The sequence below is a fragment of the Canis lupus genome, chromosome 22, assembly GCF_003254725.2.
Source record: "Canis lupus dingo isolate Sandy chromosome 22, ASM325472v2, whole genome shotgun sequence".
Lineage (NCBI taxonomy): Eukaryota > Metazoa > Chordata > Mammalia > Carnivora > Canidae > Canis > Canis lupus.
This window is the reverse complement of record NC_064264.1, coordinates 47,821,783-47,841,857: the sequence shown is the minus strand read 5'-3', so window position 1 is coordinate 47,841,857 and position 20,075 is coordinate 47,821,783. Positions and strand designations below refer to the sequence as shown.

The following is a 20,075-nucleotide window of genomic DNA, read 5'->3' as shown; positions in this document are numbered from 1 at the left end:
AAATCTGGTGAGGATGATGCTCACATTTTAAGATGTATTGTAAAAGAATCAGGCTCTAAAAGAAATAAATGTCTCCTTTTCTGGAATCAAAGCTTTAAGTGCATTTTCAGGGTCCAATTAGTCAAAAGAAGAGGAAATCCCTGGACAATAATACAAATTGCACTACAGAAATTCTTTGTGTTGGGATATGGAACCCAGGTGAATGGAATACTGATATCTTCTGACTGCAACCATCACTCCCATTTGTTCTTTTAAGTAAGGAAATAAAATAAGAGGTTTTTTTTTTTTTCAGTGTACTGAGTAATCTTGCCACTAGAGTAAGAATACTTTGACTTTATCCAACTGCATCTAGGCTGGTTCAAATAAGCCTCTCACTTCAACTAAAAAGACATGACAGATTCAATAATTTTCATGTCATTGTCAGAAAGAAGCTGGCTTTTGTTCTGAAACTGTATTCCTTTGGGTTGTCTTTGACGATGTTGCAAGATTCCCTGAAATATCAGAACTCCAAATTTGGGCACAGTATAACAATCCAGGGAACTATGGTAACTAAATATACTGACATCCACGGTAATAACCTCTACGCATCTTGATGGGTATGATGTGAAAATGAGCAGAAGGGCACGCAGCAGGGCATACAGAGGAGTACAGTCTTGATTTGATTTATTTTTATTGTTTTTAAAGATTTCATTTACTTATTTGAGAGAGAGGGAGATAGAGTGAGTGTGTGCACAGAGTGAGAAGGAGAAGCACACTCCTGCTGAGCAGGGAGCCCAATGAGGGGCTGGGTCCCAGAACTCCTGGATCATGACCTGAGCCAAAGGCAGATGCTGAACCATCTGAGCCAGTAAGTGCCCCCACAGTCTTGATTTTAAAATTCCTCTTAAGGAATGAGGTGTTTGTGTCAGTGGCCATTTTTTCTCTTATCCCTATCAACCCAGGTCACCCACCATGGACATATACCATGTGCATTGTTCCTTCGATGACTGAGGTACATATTGATCATGGATGTTAGAGTTGGCACTTCTCATAAACAGGCAGATACAATCAAAGCTCAGATAAATTCAGGGCTCAGGTCCCAGGTCACGATTAGTACCAGTGGTTTGTTGTGTCAACAGGTATTTGAGGTGTAGGGGCTAATTTTTTTCATACTCCCAGGACCTCATCTCATACCCCTGTGGCCAGAGATGGCTATTGTGACCTAGGCTGAGCCAATCATAGCGTGCTGTTATTCTAACCATGAGGAGAGCCACCAGAATGACCTTTAATTATTTAGTTTGTTTGTTTCTTGTAGAATTAGAACCAATGTAGAAGATGCTGTTTTCTCTCTTGTCAAAAGACATAAGAATGTGTATCCAAAGATGTTCAGATTCGTGGTCAATGTTGCATTGGAGAACCTAGTCTTAGAAGATAGAGCTGATATGCCAAGAGAAGCAGAAAAGAGAAAAACAAGAGAACCCTACTGGTTTTTCAGTTTCTGAATCCGGACACCCTTACCATCTTTTGGACTTCTTTTCCCTTTGGAGGGCACCACACGAAGTCCAAATTTTTAATATAAACCATTTCCGTTGGGTTTTTGTCTCTTGTAGCCAGAATCCGGACTAGCCTTGCGGGATATCCTTGGTACCCAGGTATGATGGGTATCTGGGTACCTGGGTTTCCATGCCAGTGCAATGGCAAAAATGTGTGCTCCATACCTAACGATCAACACAGCAGTTAGGGCAAGAAAACCTGCTTAGTTTCTGTATACCATCTAGCAAGTGTGCCTGATGCATGGCAGGTCTCATTACATGTTTTGAATGAATCAGTAAACGAATGAATGGATGAATGCACAGTGTCTACTATATATTATAACAGGTTCCTGATAAGCCAGAGATCTCATGTTAAAGCAAATTAATTAGCAATTTCTACTACCTAGTGTGATGGTTCTCAAACTGTGCTGCACGTGGGAATCCCAGGAGAGCTTCCAAAAAAAGGCCACTGCCCCGGCCACACCCAGACCAATTAAATAAGAAATTTTGGAGGAAGGGGGCTGACGTTGGAACCTTTTGAGACCCTTCAGGTAATTCCAAAATACAGCCAAGTTTGAGAAACCAGGGTTGTAGGCAGGTGCTTGCGGACTGTTAATGTGCATACATAACACCTGAGGATATTTTAAAATCAGAATTCTGATCGCCAAGGTCTGGGGTGGGGGGCCTGAGAGTCTGGAGCTGGAAACAGGCTCCCCAGGGATAAGGAAGAAGAGGAGGGAGAGGAGCAAGAGGAGGAGGAGCAGCAGGAGGATAGAGGAGGAGAGGAGGGGGAGGAGGAGCAAGAGCGGGAAGAGGAGTAGGGGCAGGCGGCGGCAGGTGGTCTCTAAGCGACACTGCAGTGACTCAGGGACTCCAGGCTGGGTTACAGCCCCCCCCCCTCCCCGGTTTAAGGCACCGGTCAGGACAGCTCCGCTTCCATCCGTTTCATGGCTTGATGTTCTGCACACAAGTTCATTTAGAGGGAGAAAGTTGGAAGGAGAGTGGGAGGAGCAGGGGTGGGGAGGGACGGGTCCCTGTCGCCAGCCTCTGAGCTTGGGGGCTGCGCCCCGAGGCGCCCCTGCCCCGGGCTCTCAGCAGCAGGGCTCGGCTGCATTTATTCCCCCAGGCCTGGGCGCGGGGGCGCCGGGCTCCCGGTGGACAGCTCGGAGGAGGAGGCGGAGGAGGCGGAGAAGGAGGAGGAGGAGGAGGAGGAGGAGGAGGAGGAGGAGGAGGAGGAGGAGGAGGAGGAGGAGGGGGAGGAGGAGCGAGGGGCGAGGGGCGGGGTGTCCCTGCGCCTCAGGGATTTACCTATTGTGCTGCAGAAGGGAAGGAGGGGGGGGAACCAAACCGAACCAAACAAAACGGGGCGAACGACAACAGAACTTAGGCAGCGGAGCAGCAGGAATGGCAGCCTTCCCTAGTTCCCGCCTGCTGGGGCAGCGTCTGGATCCCGCGGGGCGCCCGCGGCTCCCCGGGCCCGGGCGGAGGAAGGTGCGCGGCGGGCGCGCCCCACTTACCATGACTGTGGCCGCGGCCGCGGCTGCCTGGGCGGCCACCGCCGCTTGGTTGGCTTGGTGCTGCGCAGCTTTGATTTTGGCCTGCAAGTGTGCAGGAGGGTGAAAATATTTGCATTTCTCCCTCATGCAACGCCCCTTTATGTAATCCATACAAACGGTTACGGTGTTGTCGTTTGTGTCGATCATGGTGCTGTCTGCGGGGTGTGCAAAGCGGCAGTCGGTCTCCCCCCGGGCACAGTTTCCTCGCTGGAACTCCCTGCATACCTAGGACACGGGGGAGAAGAAGAGCGGACGATGCACGAGAAAGCCTGATGGGCGCCTGCAGCTGCCTCCGCAGGCGCAGCCTTTTATGCTAACACAAAAGCACAGAAAGGAGTAAGTGCTTTTCCTTCCTTGTCGTGGTGGCTTTTGGGCCCTTTCCATAAAGATGTGATATTGTCCAGAACTCAACCAGAATCCCTGGCAGGCTAATGTGAGTTTTGCTGCGCCCTCTTTTCTGGAGTGAGACTCTGTGTTGAGAAGACTAAGTCAAAGTCTGCAGTCGAGCTGACATGAAAATCAACAAAGCCTCCCTTTATCTGTGGCTGGTGTGCATATCTCTGTACCTGTTTCAGATACAACAATGAGGACACGATCTATGTGTATATGAACCTATATGCGAGTATATAATTTGGACACCTAAATGCAAATCCAGATTGTCTCCTCCCCTGACAACTCTGGGATGCCCTAAGTTTTGTTTTTGTTTGTTCGTTTGTTTTGCACGGAGGGATGGTATCATCACAGTTCAAGCCCCCAGGGCCAAGCTGTACAACTCCAGAAAGAATTGGGGGAAATAAACTTGTTCCTCCTCGTTGGAGGATGGGAAGTGGGTGGGGTGAATCTGAACACTCCTGTTTTCCCCTAGGACCCCTCACTCCACAAAGATAACTTATGCTTAGTATGTTAAGTCAGAACTACTACATCTAAGGCATTGGAACTTGCATTTCGGGTCACTATATTATTACTTATGACAGCACAGACAGAAAGATAAAAAGGAGAGAAATATGGGAAGAGATAGAGAGAAATAAGTGGAGTGAAGTGGAAATAGAGTTTGAAGTGCCGATGTGTTGCTGTTGCTTTTTTTAGTCCTCAGTTATCCTTAGGTCTGGAGTAACTAGAATGCTCCATCCTCTAAGAATTCTGGTGGATCAAAAGTTTACTATATAAAGAAAATTTAAAGAGTATTCTTAATTCTGCCCTGAATATCAATAACATAAGATGACATGAATAATATATAGATATAATACTTGTATCATTAGCAGGGCAGAATTACTAGTAAAATTGTAAGTTATTTTCCTTTGAAGCTCTAATTCCAAAGTCAATATATTTAAGTGGTGCTGGGCATCCCAACCATCAGTGATGTTCTATGAACGGTCACTGAAGTGACAGTCAAGGCTTGTGAAAGCCAAAGGAGCTTGCAAAATAGTTTCACTGACCAGTGGCCAAGAGGGTTTGTTTGAAGGATATACAGATAAGTCACAAAATTGCTCGTTGTTTCCTCCTGTTTTTGGATATAAGCCAGTATTCCATCTTTAGTTTGTAAAATGTACAAAATAAAAATTACTCAGACGTTCCCATCAATTCTGAGTAAGCCTTCCTCTCTAAATGGAATCCTCTGGTCTGAGACTACATCAGAGGTGCAGACCAGCCATCAAGCATTTACCAAGGGTCTCTGTGTGCTGCCGACTTCATTCCTGGTTTGAAATGAACTGGAAGCTGCCCTGCTGAAGTCTCTGTAAATTATTTTTCAATATCTACTAGTCCTGTTGGGGAGGACGATTTGTTCCCAACTCAGCTTGATTTAATTTGTTTTCTAAACCAGACACTCAAAAACTGAACACTAAAGCTCCACGGGTCCAGCAGGTGGAGCCCCAAACACTTTCCCCTGACCAGAAAAGGTCTGTTCTACATTCACATGGGCAGGCTGTTAGGCTTTAACTGTTAGATTCTATAGTCGTCTCATTTTGGGATCCATATACTCCAGATTGAAGCTGATATTAGGTAGCAACATTTTATTGCCTTCAATATTTATCAGGTAAACATTTTTATAAATTTTTTATTGGGTAAATATTTAAACAAATGCACATTGAAAGGATATTCTCCAATGATCCAACATAAAGCACAGTGTACATCCTGACCATACATACATCACCTAACAACTTTAATGGGTAATGGAATTAAAGGAGATCATTGAAAAAGCTATCAGAATCTTTACACACCTGTATAAAATGCTCTATTAAATATCACAGGATATAGTAGTTAAGATAAATCCTTTAATTCTGATTAAAGAGAAACGTTACCCCGTCAGGGTTGGCTTGACTCATGACTTATGAATTATGTTCTGTAAATATATGAGTGTGTTTTCTTGACTTTTATAGAACACTTGAACTTAAGTTAAATAAAATATGGTCACTGATAAATAATTTGCCCAGCTTCCAGTTCCCCTGTTTGTCAACAATACTATCAGGGCTGATATTCTGGAACATACCAACATAACCATTCTAGTTCTTAAAATATTGAAATATAATCCTACCAAGTGGTCAATAGTCAGTTCTACTTAACTCCTACCCCTGTCCCGAAGTGTCCCCCATTGCCCTGACTGCTGGACTTCTCACTTGTTCATTCTCAGACCTTTCCAAGATCCATCAAAGGTTAACGCCGAGCACAGTGGAAGGACTTCAGGAGCCATGACTGATTCGTAGTTCTACTGGTTGTTAAATATTTTGCCCCTGAACACACATTCCCCCGGGTGAATTTTGTTTGTACTAAGCTAATTTTTTTCCTACAGACTAATTTCCTTTATACTTTGCCTTAAATTGAAACCATAGAATTACAAATGCATGGCTTTTAGGTGAAGTGTATGTGTGTGTGCGTGTGTGTGCATGGCTGTTTTGCAAGACTGAATTAATATCTTACAAGTGCTCACTTACAAATAATTACACTTCTACCGCAAATGCATCTCAAACCACAAATATAATTGAAGTACCTCCAGTTTGTCAGTCCTGAGAAGTTTCTGAGTTGCAGTTGAGCCCGGGACAGTGACGGGTGGACTTCCGGGAACAAGAACAGGTGTGGTGGGTAGAATTTCCGTTGGGACTAACCCAACTCCAGGGGTGACAGGTGCTAAGTAAGGAGCAAAGCTAATCGCCGTATTTGTCCCTATGGCGGGACCTACAGGAAAAGTGGGCTGTTAAGGGAAAACAACACAGGACAAAGATTTCTTTAGAATAAAACTTTAAAAAAATCACCAGCAAGTGTCATTTGAGCAAAACCCACTCATCATTGATAAGATTCTTTGTGTCAGTTGCATAAATCACTATCTGTGAAAGTTCATTAAATTTCCCTGTTTTGTTTTGCTTAATAAAAATGAAATCCATATAGATCATCTCTTCCTAAACCCATACCCAAAACCATGTGAGAATGTCATAGAAACCTGATTACAGCAAGCAGGTGAGACTTTTATTTCGATGAAGGTGTTCTCAAGAAAAGAAGATAATAATTGTCAATGTAATTGCTCATCATTCCAAACACTGAATGTTAGTAAGAGAGTAAAACCTATGGAATACTGACTCATCATCTTGGATTTCTCCTCCATGGATCTCAAAAAGGAGATGAATAAAGAAAAATCTTGAAAAGCGTCTGATTTTCCAGTTGATCGAGTTTGTATGTTCTCAGAAAGCAGGGATTATTTGGGCCTATATTTGCTCAGACTCCCCAGCATGTTCCATTCTCATAGTCTGTTATGAGCATGCATGTGCCCATGTTCATAGGCAATGTTCATAGAGACCTGCTATTTCATGTCCAGCACAACCATGTCTAGATCCAACCCCTTCCTAAGAGGTTAGATGGAAGAGCATAAACTTTTCAATTGGCCAATTTTTCAACTGGTCACTAAAAGTTGCTTTGGTTTTCTAGGTCAAAATCAATGCAGCAGTGATAACGGCATACTGTACCTTACTTAAACTTCTCTATTGCTACACTCCTTGTCCGTGGATAAGAAGAAATGTACAAGGGGCTTGATGGGATGATTATTTTTAAAAACCTCACCTAAAAATATGCCTCTCAGGAAAGAATATAAGAGAATAATAAACTCTGCCTCACTTTTCTAGGACCAACGTTAAAAATTTAAGATGCAAAAATAAATAAATAAATTTAAGATGCTAAAGATTTTTCTTAGAATAAATTTTACACTGAACTGTATCCAAACAGTTTTTGTTGGTTGGTCTATTTTTTAAGTTATTAGGTGATTTTTAATTTCTTTATTTTTTAGGGCAGGTTGCAGATATTTGCCATCACACGTCAATGCAATTTTCTAATACCGAACCATGCTATTGGCCATATCACACTATTGCTCTATTTATACATTGTGAGTAACATTCTTGTTTTCTATTTATGGCTCTGAATGAGTTGTTGAACATATGGGATAAATAACAATCTATGTTTATTAAACAAATTTTTTGTTGACAGCAATAACGGAAAAACATCTCTTATGAACGCTCATGTTAGAAAACAGTGAAATATTGATAGTCTGTGCTGGGAGTGCTCAGAGAGTCTGGAAGTCTTTACTGAAATCGCTGGGGGCTGCAAGAGGTGATTCTAATGGTCTGCGAGTGCTGCTGTAGCCCTCCCACGAGAGGATCTTAGATCTTTATGGCTCAGACATAAAATTCACTTTGGGACAGAGTTGCAACATGAGGTCTCAACATGGGAAATAGATGAAAATTAGGATTTTTCTTCTCCAAAATTTTATACGTGTATGTTTTCCATTTTCAACCCATTTGAGCCATAATTACAGAAAGGTGTAGTTTTCAGGAACTATAGCTTTTATAAGTTAGTGCTATTGAACAAAAGCCAAGTGATTTAAATGGTATGACTATATAATGTCAAATTAAAAAAAAATCAACCCCAAAAGGTCATAAATCACAATAGTGATTCAAAAACCTAGCTATATCAGAAATGCCTGTGGGGAATTTCTTAAATAGAGATATGGCCAGACTCAACAGGTCTAAATAAGGGCCTTGAAATTTGCACTGAAAAAAATTTACTACATGATTTGATGTGTGGCCCAGTTTGGGGACCACTGTCATAGATGAAGAGTGAAAATAAGTATTAAAGCTTCTTTGTACTAAATGTGTAATTTAACCCAGAGACCAATTATCAAAGTAAACATTGAGAGAAAAGAACCCTCCCCCACACCCCCAGTTTTGACTTCCTGTAGCAGGATATTCCCAACCCTCCCTCCTGTGGATCATTTGAAGCCAGGGTCAGTGTGGTGACATAAATACAGCTTGTACCTTGACCATCAATGGGATGTCAGAACCTCAAAACTCATTTCCTGAAACCTTTTCACATATCAACAAATCTATTACAATTAGGAAGATCGTGCTTTCCAAAATGAAAGTTACTTGTTCATCTAATTTAATGATCTAAAATGAATGTTGCAGTTTGTTTTACTAACGATAACCCTAACACGGCTCGGAGAGAGTATTATTTAAAAATAAGACCACAGATTTTAGACTGAGAGCGATCTGAATTCAAATCCAGAGCTCTGCTGGTTAACTTTTAGCCTAGGCAGTGATAAGTTAACCTCTCTGGCTGAAAGAGTTGGGCCAAACCAGGTGTTACTTCTACCTCACTTCCCATGGTCAGAACTCAGCAAATAGCACCTACCATTGGTAGCATAAAAGTGAGCATTAGTCAAGTTTTTCCTCCAAATGGCCCACTGATTCTATAACAGGAATATAATCAGCATAGTAATGTAATAGTAGAAATATAAGCTTTTATTAAATGATAGTAAATGCTTTCCTTTCCTTTTTAGCTTCTCCTTTTTGAAATACGAGCTGGGAAAATGCATACTTTCATGTGTAGCTGAAGTTAAAAGTTTATGGGTCTTATGAAGATAGATTCAATTAGATACTTTCTCTCTTTTTTTTAATACAGATGTTTTTTACTGAAGGTGATAAGTTAACAGCACAGTTACGGTCATCTTCAGAGATGGGCACTCTATTATTATTACTGTTGACAGTAATACCTTACGCCTCCGAAGGGTTCACTGTGTTCAAACCATTCTCATATGCATTGTCTTCTGTACCCTTCTCAATATCCATGAAGGGCAAGGGTGGCTGTGAGAACTTACAGGAGAAAGCAATTTAGAGTAGAGACCAAATGGATTACGCAAGGTCAGTGCTGCTGAGACAGAGTCAGGGCAAAGCACCCAGGACTCCTGACTCCCAGTCTGGGGCTATTTCCATTCCTCTGTACTCCCTAGATATTTTTGGTAATTTCTTAAAACAGAAGAGAGACAAAACCTCCAGCTGCCCTGACGTCTTTGAGCGTGAAGCCAGAGCACTGGCGGGATGCTGTGTCCCACCATCAGCCAGGGCCTTCCCCAGATGGCAGGTGCAAGGCTGCTCCCAACAGTGGTGTGGAGCGCTGAGTGCGGCTGCCCCTTGAAAAGTAGGTCTCAGATCCCGGATTCAAGTTAAACTCCCCAGGTGGAGTCCAGACCGACACCATGTCCTGAATTCAGTTCTCAGCCGCAGCTACGAGAAAAGAGCAGCCCTCTGAGTGATTCCGGTCCTGGCTCAGCAGGCCGCATGGAGAGTCGGCCGCATGGTTTCTGCACCAGGGCTCCTGCCAGGCTGTCTGCGATGGGATCCACTGGGTCCTTGTCATCTCTCAGAACTAGCTGCAGCCCGGGAGGCCAGAGGACCAGAGCCACAGCGTTTCCTGGATGAAAACAGCTTCCGAAATGCTGGCCTTGTTATTTCTAATCTCTGTACTTGGTTACACGTTCCTGTGTTTCTCTCTTCAGCTTCTCGTACGTCAGGGTTCTTTCTCTGTGCGTGATACCCGTAAATCTAGGTCCAAAGACCTAGACCTCTCTGGCTCTGTCTCTGTCTCTGTCTCTCTCTTCCTCATAAACACACACATACACACACGCACGTACACAGATTCAGTAGGCGTTCTTTGATATTTTGTAGCAGCAAGGAAGGATCAGTGCTGAACAGTAATGATTAAGTGGCCTGAGGTATTTTATGGTCCTAAAATTTAGTCTTGTTGACTTTTTAAACCAGGAGCATGAGAGTTCATACATTTAGAAAGCTTTGACTTCAAAGGGTAGGTATTTGGCACTCAAACTGAAAGGCTTAAAACATGGCATCCCCTAAGCCCCCTCTCTTTACTTCCAGAAGCATCTCTGGAAGGCAGAATGCTCAATGCAAGACGTTGTCCCTGAGGACTGGGTTGCATAGGCTCTTAAATCTCTATCCAACTCAAGGCTACCCCCCAACAAACACACACACACTTCATTCTCTCTCTTTTTTTCTAGTTGATGCCCAACTGTCATGCAACGTTATATTAGTTTCAGATGTACGATGTAATGATCAGTATTTGTATATATTGTGAAATGATCACCAACCACCGTAAGTCACTAACATCTATCACCACCTGCAAGTACAGAATTAGCCTTCTAATGATAAGAACATTAAGATTTACTGTCTTAGCAACTTTCAACTCTGCAATACTATATTCTTAACTGTAGTACCCATGCTGAGTATTACCATCCCATGAATTACTTTTTTTTTTTTTTTGAATAACTGGAAGATTGTATCTTATGACCCCTTTATTCGTTTTGCCAACTCCCTTCCCCTGCCTCTGGCAACGACCAATCTTTCTATCTGTATCTATGAGCTTGGTTTTTGTTTTTTAGATTCTCTATATAAGTGAGATCATATACTATATTTTTTTGTCTGACTTACTTCACTTAACATAATATGATGCCTCTGTGGTCCATTCACATTGGTGAAAATGGCAAGATTTCACTCTTTTTAATGGCTGAAAAATATTTCATTGTATGTATACCACATCTTCTTTAACCATTCCTCCATAGACAGACACTTGGGTAGTTTCCATATCTTGGCTATTGTAAATAATGCTGCAAAAGGTTGCAGGTATCTTTTCAAGTTAGTGTTTCATTTTCTTTGGATAAATATCAAGAAGTGGAAGTGATGGGTCATATGGTAGTTCTATTTTTAATTTTTTGAGAAACCTCCACATTGTTTTCCACAGTGGCTGTACCAATGTACATTCCCAATGCAATGGATTTCCTTTTCTCCATATCCTGGTCACGCTTGTTATCTCTTGTCTTTTTTTTTTTTTTAAGATTCTATTTATTTATTCATGAGAGACACACAGAGAGAGAGAGAGAGGCAGAGACACAGGCAGAAGGAGAAGCAGGCTCCATGCAGGGAGCCCGATGCAGGACTCGATCCCGGGTCTCCAGGATCAGGCCCTGGGCTGAAGGCAGTGCTAAACCGCTGACCCATGGGGGATGCCCATCTTTTGTCTTTTTGATAACACCATTCTAACAAATGTGAGGTGCTATATTTTTTTTCAAGATTTATTTATTTGAGAGAGTATGTGCGTGTGTGTGTATGAGTGCATGCTCACGTGCATGAGTGGGGGGAGGGGCAAAGGGAGAGGATCGTTAAGCAGACTCCCTACTGACCACACAGTCCAATATGGGGCTCAATCTCAAGACCCTGACATCATGGCCCTGACATCATGACCTGAGCTAAAACCAAGACCCGATGTTTAACTCAATTGAGCCACCCAGGTGCCCCAATGTGAAGTGATATCTTCTAGTGATCTTTATTTTCATTTTCCTGAAGATGAGTGCTGTTGAGCAGGTTTTCTCATTCTTGTTGGCCATCTATATGTCCTCTTTGGAAAAATGTCTATTCAGATCTTCTCCCCATTTTTTGCTATTCTGTTGTATGAGTTCTTAATGTATTTCGGATTAACCCCTTATCAGATATTTGATTTGCAAATATTTTCTCCTATTCCATAGGTTGCCTTTTCATTTTGCCAATGGTTTCTTTTGCTGAGCAGAAGCTTGTTTGAAGCAATCCCACTTGTTGATTTTTGCTTTTGTCGCCTTTGCTTTTGTTATCAAATCCCCAAAATCATTGCCAAGATTGATGTCACCACCTATGTTCTCTTTTAGGAAAGGAATTTAATGGGTTCAGATCTTCCACTCAAGTCTTTAATCATTTTGAGTTAATTTTTGTCCATGGCAAAGAGAATGGTCCAGTTTCCTTCTTTTGCCTGTAGTTGTCCAGTTTTCCCTGTACTATTTATTGAAGAGACTTTTCCCATGGGATATTCTTGGCTCTTTTATTGTAAATTAATTGACTATATATGAATGAGTTTGTTTCTGGACTCTCTGTTCTGTTATATTGATCTATGTGTCTGTTTTTATGCCAATACTGTACAGTTTTGATTACTACAAACTTTGTACTATAGTTTGAAATCAGACAGCATGATGCCTTCAGCTTTGTTCTTTCTCAAGATTTCATTGGCTATTCAGGGTCTTTTGTGGTTCTACACAAATTTTAGGATTATTTATTCTAGTTCTGTGAAAAATTCCAGAGGAATTTTGATAGGGATTCTTTGAATCTGCAGATCATGTTGGGTAGCATGGCTGTTTTTACAATATTTATTCTTCCAATCCATGAGCATGGAATATCTTTCCACTTATTTCTGTCTTCTTCAATTTTTTCATCAATATCCTATAATTTTCAGTGTATAGATCTTTTACCTCCTTGGTTAAATTTATTCCTAGGTATTTTATTCTTTTTGATGCAGTTATAAATGGGATTTTTTTATTTTTCTTTCTCATAATTCATTATTAGTGTATAAAAAGATGACAGATTTCTGTGTCTTGATTTTTGTATTCTGCAATATTACTAAACTCATTTATTAGTTCTAACCACCGATTTCTTTATCTTGAGTATAGATATGAAGGTTGTGTGTTGAGAGAGGAAGCATGCAGTGGGCAAGGAAGGAAAGAAAAGAAGAATTACTGTTATATCCTGTTAGGAATTGGGAAAAGAAAAACTTCCAGGAGGAAAAACTGAAGGAGACTTTTAAAATATAGTGAATTTGAGTTTTTATTCACTCAGTAAGTATTTTTTGGTCCAGACAGTATACCAGGACTCTGTGTGCACATTTATTGAACTTAAACCCAAATGGAAAGAACAAACAAATAAAATTACAATTTATTTTTATGTATTTTTATGGATAAGCAGAAATGAAAAGGCCTCACTGGTAGTGATGGAGATTGGTGGTGGGTCACAGGGGATGGATTTGGAGTCCTTCTGGATAAGAGGAAGTTAACATGTGAAGAGCAGCAGGATACTTCCAGCAAGGGCCAAGGCCATGAGGCAAGCAAGAGCTTTGTGTGTTCACAGAACTGAAAGTTCTGTATGGTTTCAGCGAATACAGAAAGAGTAGCCCATGACGATTTGGTGAGCTGATGGGGACCAGACCACAGACAACATTCTAGATCATAGTCATGGTTACATGTTTAGGCTTTGTCTCTAATGTAATGGGTGAGTACTAATGGGTTTTAAGTAAGAGAGTGATATGATGCATTCGTGGGTTACAAATATTCCTCTGGTTGCTGTATGCAGAATACACTGGGATAAGGCAAGAGTGGAAATTGACAGATTAGAAAGGACATGCTTCTAAGGTATTTTGAATAAAAGACTGATGGAGGCTCAGATGAGGGTCTGGGGAGGTAGAGAAAGAAACAGACTGGAAAGCAGATATGACGTGCTGATGAACTGGATGTGAGAGAATCTGCTTAATTTTGGTTTTGAAACTACTGGTTGCATTTACTGAAATGGGACCATTCAGGCTTGAACACATCAAGTTCCTGTGAGAAATTTAAAGATGAGTCCAGTCGGAAGTTAGATATTCGAACTTAGGGCTCAGAAGAAAGTACTGGAAACATAGATTTGGGAGTTCTCAGCTTACAGGTGATTTAAAGCCATGGGAATGGATGAGATCATGAAGGAGAGGGTCAATACTAGAAATGTCCCATGCTGGGAAGCTCCATGGACAGCAGCTTCAACATATAGTAGAGGAACACAATGGGCAACATCTCCAGCCCTTTCCCGAGGAGGAAGACAGATTAGAGAGGAAGGAGCATTCCACAAAGGAGAGGTTGATTATATGGATTGGATATGGCTAAGAGTTCATACAAACACATCGAAAGCAAAAGAGACTAGTGCTTTAGCAATATGGTGGTCACTGGTGAGATCATCAAGGGACTAGCTTCAGGGTGGAAGGAAGCTAGGAGGGAGTGGAAAAAATATCCATAGTTTCTAGAGAAGGTTAGCTTAGAAGGGAACCTAAAAATGGAGTGATACTTGCTACTTGTGCTTATCAGTCTATTTGTCTTACGTAATTCCTGCACATATTAGTTTCTTGTGGCTGGTCTGACAAATTCTCAGATTTGGCAACTTAAAACAACACAAACTTACTCTTTCATTGCTCTGAAGGCCAAAAGTCTGAAGTCAGTTTCACTGGGCCCCAATCAAGGTACTGGCATTTTTTGTTCCCTCTGGAGGCTCCAGGGAAGAATCTATTCATTGTCTCTTCTGTCTTCTGGTGGCTGCTGGCATTCTCTAGTTCGTGGCCTCACCACCTATTTCTGCATTTGTGGGTACACTGCCATTCCCCTCTTCCATATGTGTCAACTCTCCCTCTGCTTCTCTCTCATAAGGCTGCTTGTGCTTGCATTTAATCCAGGGGGACTGCCCCATCTCAGGATACCCCATTTCATCGTATCTGCAAAGACCTGGATTTCTCATAAGGTGACATTTACATGTTCCCTGTACCTTTCAGGACCATTATTTGGCCTGTTATGCTATACTAGGCCACCAATTCATTCCTGAGACTGAAGTTATTTGTTTGTAGAGTTCGTGATTTTTAAGTTTATCACACTTTTTATTCAGGGACTTATTAGTACTTAAAAACTTTTATTGAAATATTTAAATGTAATATTCCTTTTTCCACAGGCAAATCATGGTTATTAACTTCTAATTAATATTTGAGACAATACATAAACATAACTTTCAAAAAGAAATTCAACTTATTTAACAACAGGAATGGAATTTTCTTATTAACATTTGCCATTTTTAGGTGCCACGGTCAATCTTTATAAATTCTAAATAAATAAAAAATGAATGATTAAAATGAATGACACAGACACAGAATGCAGTGCTACTATGTTGACCTTGGTGGTTCTAAATTCATTCCTACAGACACTATTTAATGTGGATAACTAAATTATTTTAGCTTTAGGTAATTTAATAAAATAATTTATATGTGTATATCAATAGCCATAAATTATACATGTATCCGGTTCTAAACAGATCCACTTAAATGCCTATATTTGATGTTAAATGTACTCATAACTCTGTCTATGCTGTCCTTATATTGAGGCTCAGCCTGATTCACATCCTTTGGGATATACTCATCCTTTGAGATATACTCACTCTTTGAGATATACTTATTTGGGACCTTCTCCAAGCAGTATTTCCTGCCGCATTCAAAACCATAATTCCCTGTGCCTTAATCTTGTTTTGCCTGTCTCATGACTGTCTAATTCCAAAAGACTGTATTTCATTTATGTTGAAGTCCCCAGCACCTGGCACTTTTTCCCCCTCCCTGGGCAGAGCTGGGTCCTGGCTACTTTGTGTCACCATTCCTGAGCAGAAACCTGGAGACAAGCAGAGCTGCTAACAATCTTCCCTGATTCACTCGGTCTTCCAGGACCGTTCCCACCCTCTCCATCTCATCACACACTTAAGAAAGTACGTCTCTAGGGTAGCTATCCTTTTTAATTCAGCACTTTTCAATAACATAGACTTTTCACACAATAAAGACTAATTTTTAAACAATAGTCTTTTGTGTATGTACTTCTTTATAAAAGCAAATTTCGCTCACTTTACTGGCTTTGTGTGTGTGTGTGTTTTTTAATTAGCTTGTTTTTAACAAATAATTCACAAATGTAAATGAAAACCCACTGAAGCCAAATGCACTCCTTTCCCCCAGGGCCTCATTCCTAAAACAATTTCCAGACCTTTAAGGAAGTACTTTCAAACACTGAAATCAAAGAGAAAATATTACACAATATATATTCGAAGATGGAACTCCCTTGGGCATTTGATCTTGTGGTCCTGGTCACAGCTGAAACACCCTTTGGTGGCCTGGTGGCTAAGGCAGCCTTCTCCGGGGGGTGCCCGCGGGGTTCTTGGAGGAGTAGACTGCAGAAAGCTTCTCACTCAGAATGTCTGAGTCCCAGTGCCCACCCCACTGCTTATGAGCTACATGACATTGAGTAAGTCATTTAACTTCTCCGGTTTCTCCCTTTGCTCATCCTTAAAACGATGCCATTGAACGAAATAGTCAATCTGCTAGGTTGCCAACAACATATTCGGCATCGAAATCTCTCCTTTACATAGATCATCACTTCATGCTCTAGACGAAAATGGAGAACACTTTCCATTCTGAGATGGTCCCAATGTGGAGTTTACTGGTGAGCAAGAGTTGGAAGGACACAGATTTCCCAGACACCGCTTAGAAATTCTTTGCCTACTGTTTCCCCCAACACATTTTATCCATTTAAATAATTTCAAAAACCCAATTTTCAGCATCCATTTAGCTTACAATGCTATTTGCTTTCATTGTGACCAGAGACAAGAGTCGAGGGAGGCCATTTTAGGTCAAAGTGGCACTGCCTGTACCAACACTTGAATCATCAAGCCCATCATTAGATGTGATGTACTCACCACTGGATGAAGTGGGGTTCCTGGAAACATAAATTGCATCTGCTGGGCAAGCATCGCTGCAGCAGTTTTTTGCTGGATCAAATTGTTCCTCCCATTAATTTCTAGTTGAGTTTTTAAATGTGTTGGAGGATGAAGATACTTGCAGTTCTCTCTTGAACAACGGCCCTGCAAAATGAATGTTTTGATTTTTAGGGCTGTTAAGAGTAGCTTTCATCTATTATCAACCATTTCACAACTGCTTCATGTATACAAAGGCAAGGATCCCCTGCGTGTGAGTGTGCCTGTGCACGTGCACACAGGTGCTCACGTTGGAACATACAACAGACTTGGGACATACACAGAATGAATCAGGCATCAGATGATTATCACCCTTGCTCAAACCTGTTCAGCAGATAAGTGTCCTGAGATTCTTTTGCTGTTGTTTTTTCTGATGGATTCCAACTCTGACAACAGACTCTAAAGAAATGTGAGTGCTAGGAATAAAGGGAGACCCCTCTCCTCGGCAGTATAGAAGGCAACCAGAGGAGCATATTTATTGGGACTTACCAAAAGCAGTTCTTGAAGTTGCCCTATGGGGGTTTGTGTGTGCTGGAGTGATGACCAAATATAAATAATTAGGTGCCAAATTTGTGCTAATTTGTGCTAGTGGGGAGAGTAATAAGAACTTCTTGAGATCCATGTTCTGGATTGGCTGAAGATATCCCTAATTCAAATCACTGAAGAAGAGGCAATGGTCACATAGGAGTGGGTATTTCTTAGTAATAGAAGCATTAGTGAAAAATTCCAGGCATATACTCAGATAATTACCTGCAGCTAATTATTTTGGTGCCCAAAAGCTGTTACCCCATGTCCCTGCCCCACTCCTATGACAGTAGTATCAAATTTAATGCCACAATATGACACAGTTAAGAGTGTTTATGGCTAATGTAACATGTTGACGTTAAAGTTGGCACAGCAAAAAAAAAAAAAAAAAAAAATTAGGTGACAGGTGTGCATAAAACCAGCCTTGAAGAGTAATTGCAAATGTAGCTTTCATACTGAATTCCCAAGTTTTCAGAATTACCAGTCGAGAGAAACATGTTGATGTGTGAATTATGCAGTTTCTGGAGAAAGAAGAGCAAACTGTGCTAACCAGTGTGAGTATTATCATTCCCTAAAGAATTAGTCTATTTGCAACCAAGAAAAGAGAATATGGGTTTGTTTACCAGTTATAAAAATAATTTTAAATGCCAAGCTTGGTGGATCTGGGGAAACAAATTTGTTTATAGTCATCCTAATTCTAAACATCTGGAGTTCTCACTCCGTTTCCTGCTAATTTCAGCTGCACTTTTGGCAGTGTAGGCTCCCTATCCCGTGTGAACCTTCCCCCACCACCGTGGAGAAGGGCAGATGTCAGTTGCAGGCTTAGTTCTGGTGGTGTGGGCTCATAAACTGATGCTGTCCTGAGGCTCTACTATTAGCATTAGAGATTGTGTCACCCTCCATAGGTAGGACATGGGCAGGTACCGAGGACATCAGAAGGAATTGGTACCATTTCTGCTAATGAAATTCTGTAACAATAGTTATATGGCAGTATGTCTCCTTAGTCTCAAGCTCATATTGTGAATGCATCATGCAGCTTCCTATGTGTGAAACAGCCATCCCAGGTCAACTATTGCAAGGTCTCTCATAAAGACACAGGTAAACTGGATCTACAGTGAAAAATAATCTAAATCAAAGAGACCCAGGAATCCATCTTTTTCTCTCTCCATCTACTTTTCTCCACAATTTTGGGGGGATAGTTTTTATCCTGACTTTCTTTTGCTCTTTGTTTTGTGATGTCCCCCCTTGACAATTGCTGACTTTGCAAAAATTGAATCTCCACGAAGGATTTGCACTGGGCTAGCTCCCACAACACAGGTGTGTGATCAGTCTCTAGAGTGCTGCCTGTATGCCAAGTGCCCAAATACACTCTTATCATCCAGGATGGGAGGTGGTTCATGGGATACAACACATAGCTACTGCCCATCAGCAGGGGTAGGAGAGGATTAAACAGAATGATATTTCTTGTACAGAAGATATGCACCCCAGACTTCTCTCTGACAACGTCAATCCACACTCAAGGCACAGTCACTTCACCTGGAGGCTGACACCCAGAAAGGCTCAAGGAAACAAGATACCTTATAGGCCTGTGTGCACAAACATATGACTGGTCCTAATGAGGGCATTTGGGAAAGGAGAATACCATAAAATGGTGATTGACTTTGTGAAATGTCCACATTTCTACCAGTTTGGCTCTTCAATTTTGCTCATTCATATAACTGTCCCTTTGATTCACTAGTCTTCTAATGTAATCCTTTGTAGCTACATGTACAAATTTCGATTAGGCTAGAAAAATATGGTTTTCTTGTAAATGCTATGATCTCTTGATACAACAGGGACACTTAAGGAACTGTATAAACTATTTTCAGCCAAGAGAACATGATTTACAGCACTGAATTACTAATTTATTGATGGAACCTTCTTTTTCATGGGAATTAATGCAATTTCCCAGTGTTCTTACTTACACACTCAGACTAAGGCATATTATTGATCACCCATGTTGGAGACAATCTATACATGGTTATCTCATTTTCCCCTTACAACAGCTATAATGGTCCCTATCTTATAAAATAGCAAATGGGCTCAGAAATATTAAGGAATTTTTCCAAGGTCATATAATTTGTAGGTGGAAGAGCTGGATTCTAAATTCATGTCTACCTGACTCAATGACATCACTACATGAAGCTATTAATTAGCAATAGCTAAAATCTAGAAAAGATAAAAATCTAGTGTCATCCTTGATAAAATAAAATGGGTGCACTTATATTTCATAATAATAAGGATGCATAATACAGTTTAAAATATAGTAAAACACATGAGAGTTTGGAAATGGAAAAAGATTATTTGCCTGCATCTATCCTTTTGTAGGAGGACAGAGAAATGTTTACGTTCACAGGCTCTGGAGGCAGACTCCTGGGCACATAATTTAGTTCTGCTCTTTCCTATCTGTGTAACTGTGAGCAAACTACTTGCATTTCTCGTGCATCAGGTTTTGTTTTTTTTTAATCTGTACAATAAAAACAATTGTGTTTTCCTCTAAGGGCTGTTGTAGTAGTCAATGAATTAATGTATGCATAAGCTTTAGAGGTACATATGCCTGGTATATAGTCAGCATTGAGCAATGTTGTTAATATTACCAAAGAAGGAGAAAATATTTGTATATGACATTTTGTTTACAGGAAGTACAGATCACAAATTTAGTTGTATTCTGACTGTCTTCTTGGTTCTTCCATAAAACAGTTTTGTTTCAAAACATGATGAAAGCTACTTAATTATACTTATTC

General features: G+C 40.9%; 1 protein-coding gene across 11 annotated transcripts in view; it reads right to left on the bottom strand.

Annotated features, from left to right (window-relative positions):
- Window positions 1-20,075, bottom strand: part of MBNL2 (muscleblind like splicing regulator 2) — a 161,861-nt gene that overhangs the window by 38,477 nt on the left and 103,309 nt on the right. For all 11 annotated transcript variants that reach the window (XM_025441062.3, XM_025441060.3, XM_025441064.3 and 8 more), the window contains exons 3-5: window positions 16,711-16,875; window positions 6,054-6,254; window positions 3,029-3,292 (exon numbers count right to left, since the gene is read on the bottom strand). In XM_025441062.3, the coding sequence (XP_025296847.1) occupies window positions 3,029-3,292; window positions 6,054-6,254; window positions 16,711-16,875 (630 nt within the window). The remainder of the gene's footprint in view (window positions 1-3,028; window positions 3,293-6,053; window positions 6,255-16,710; window positions 16,876-20,075) is intronic.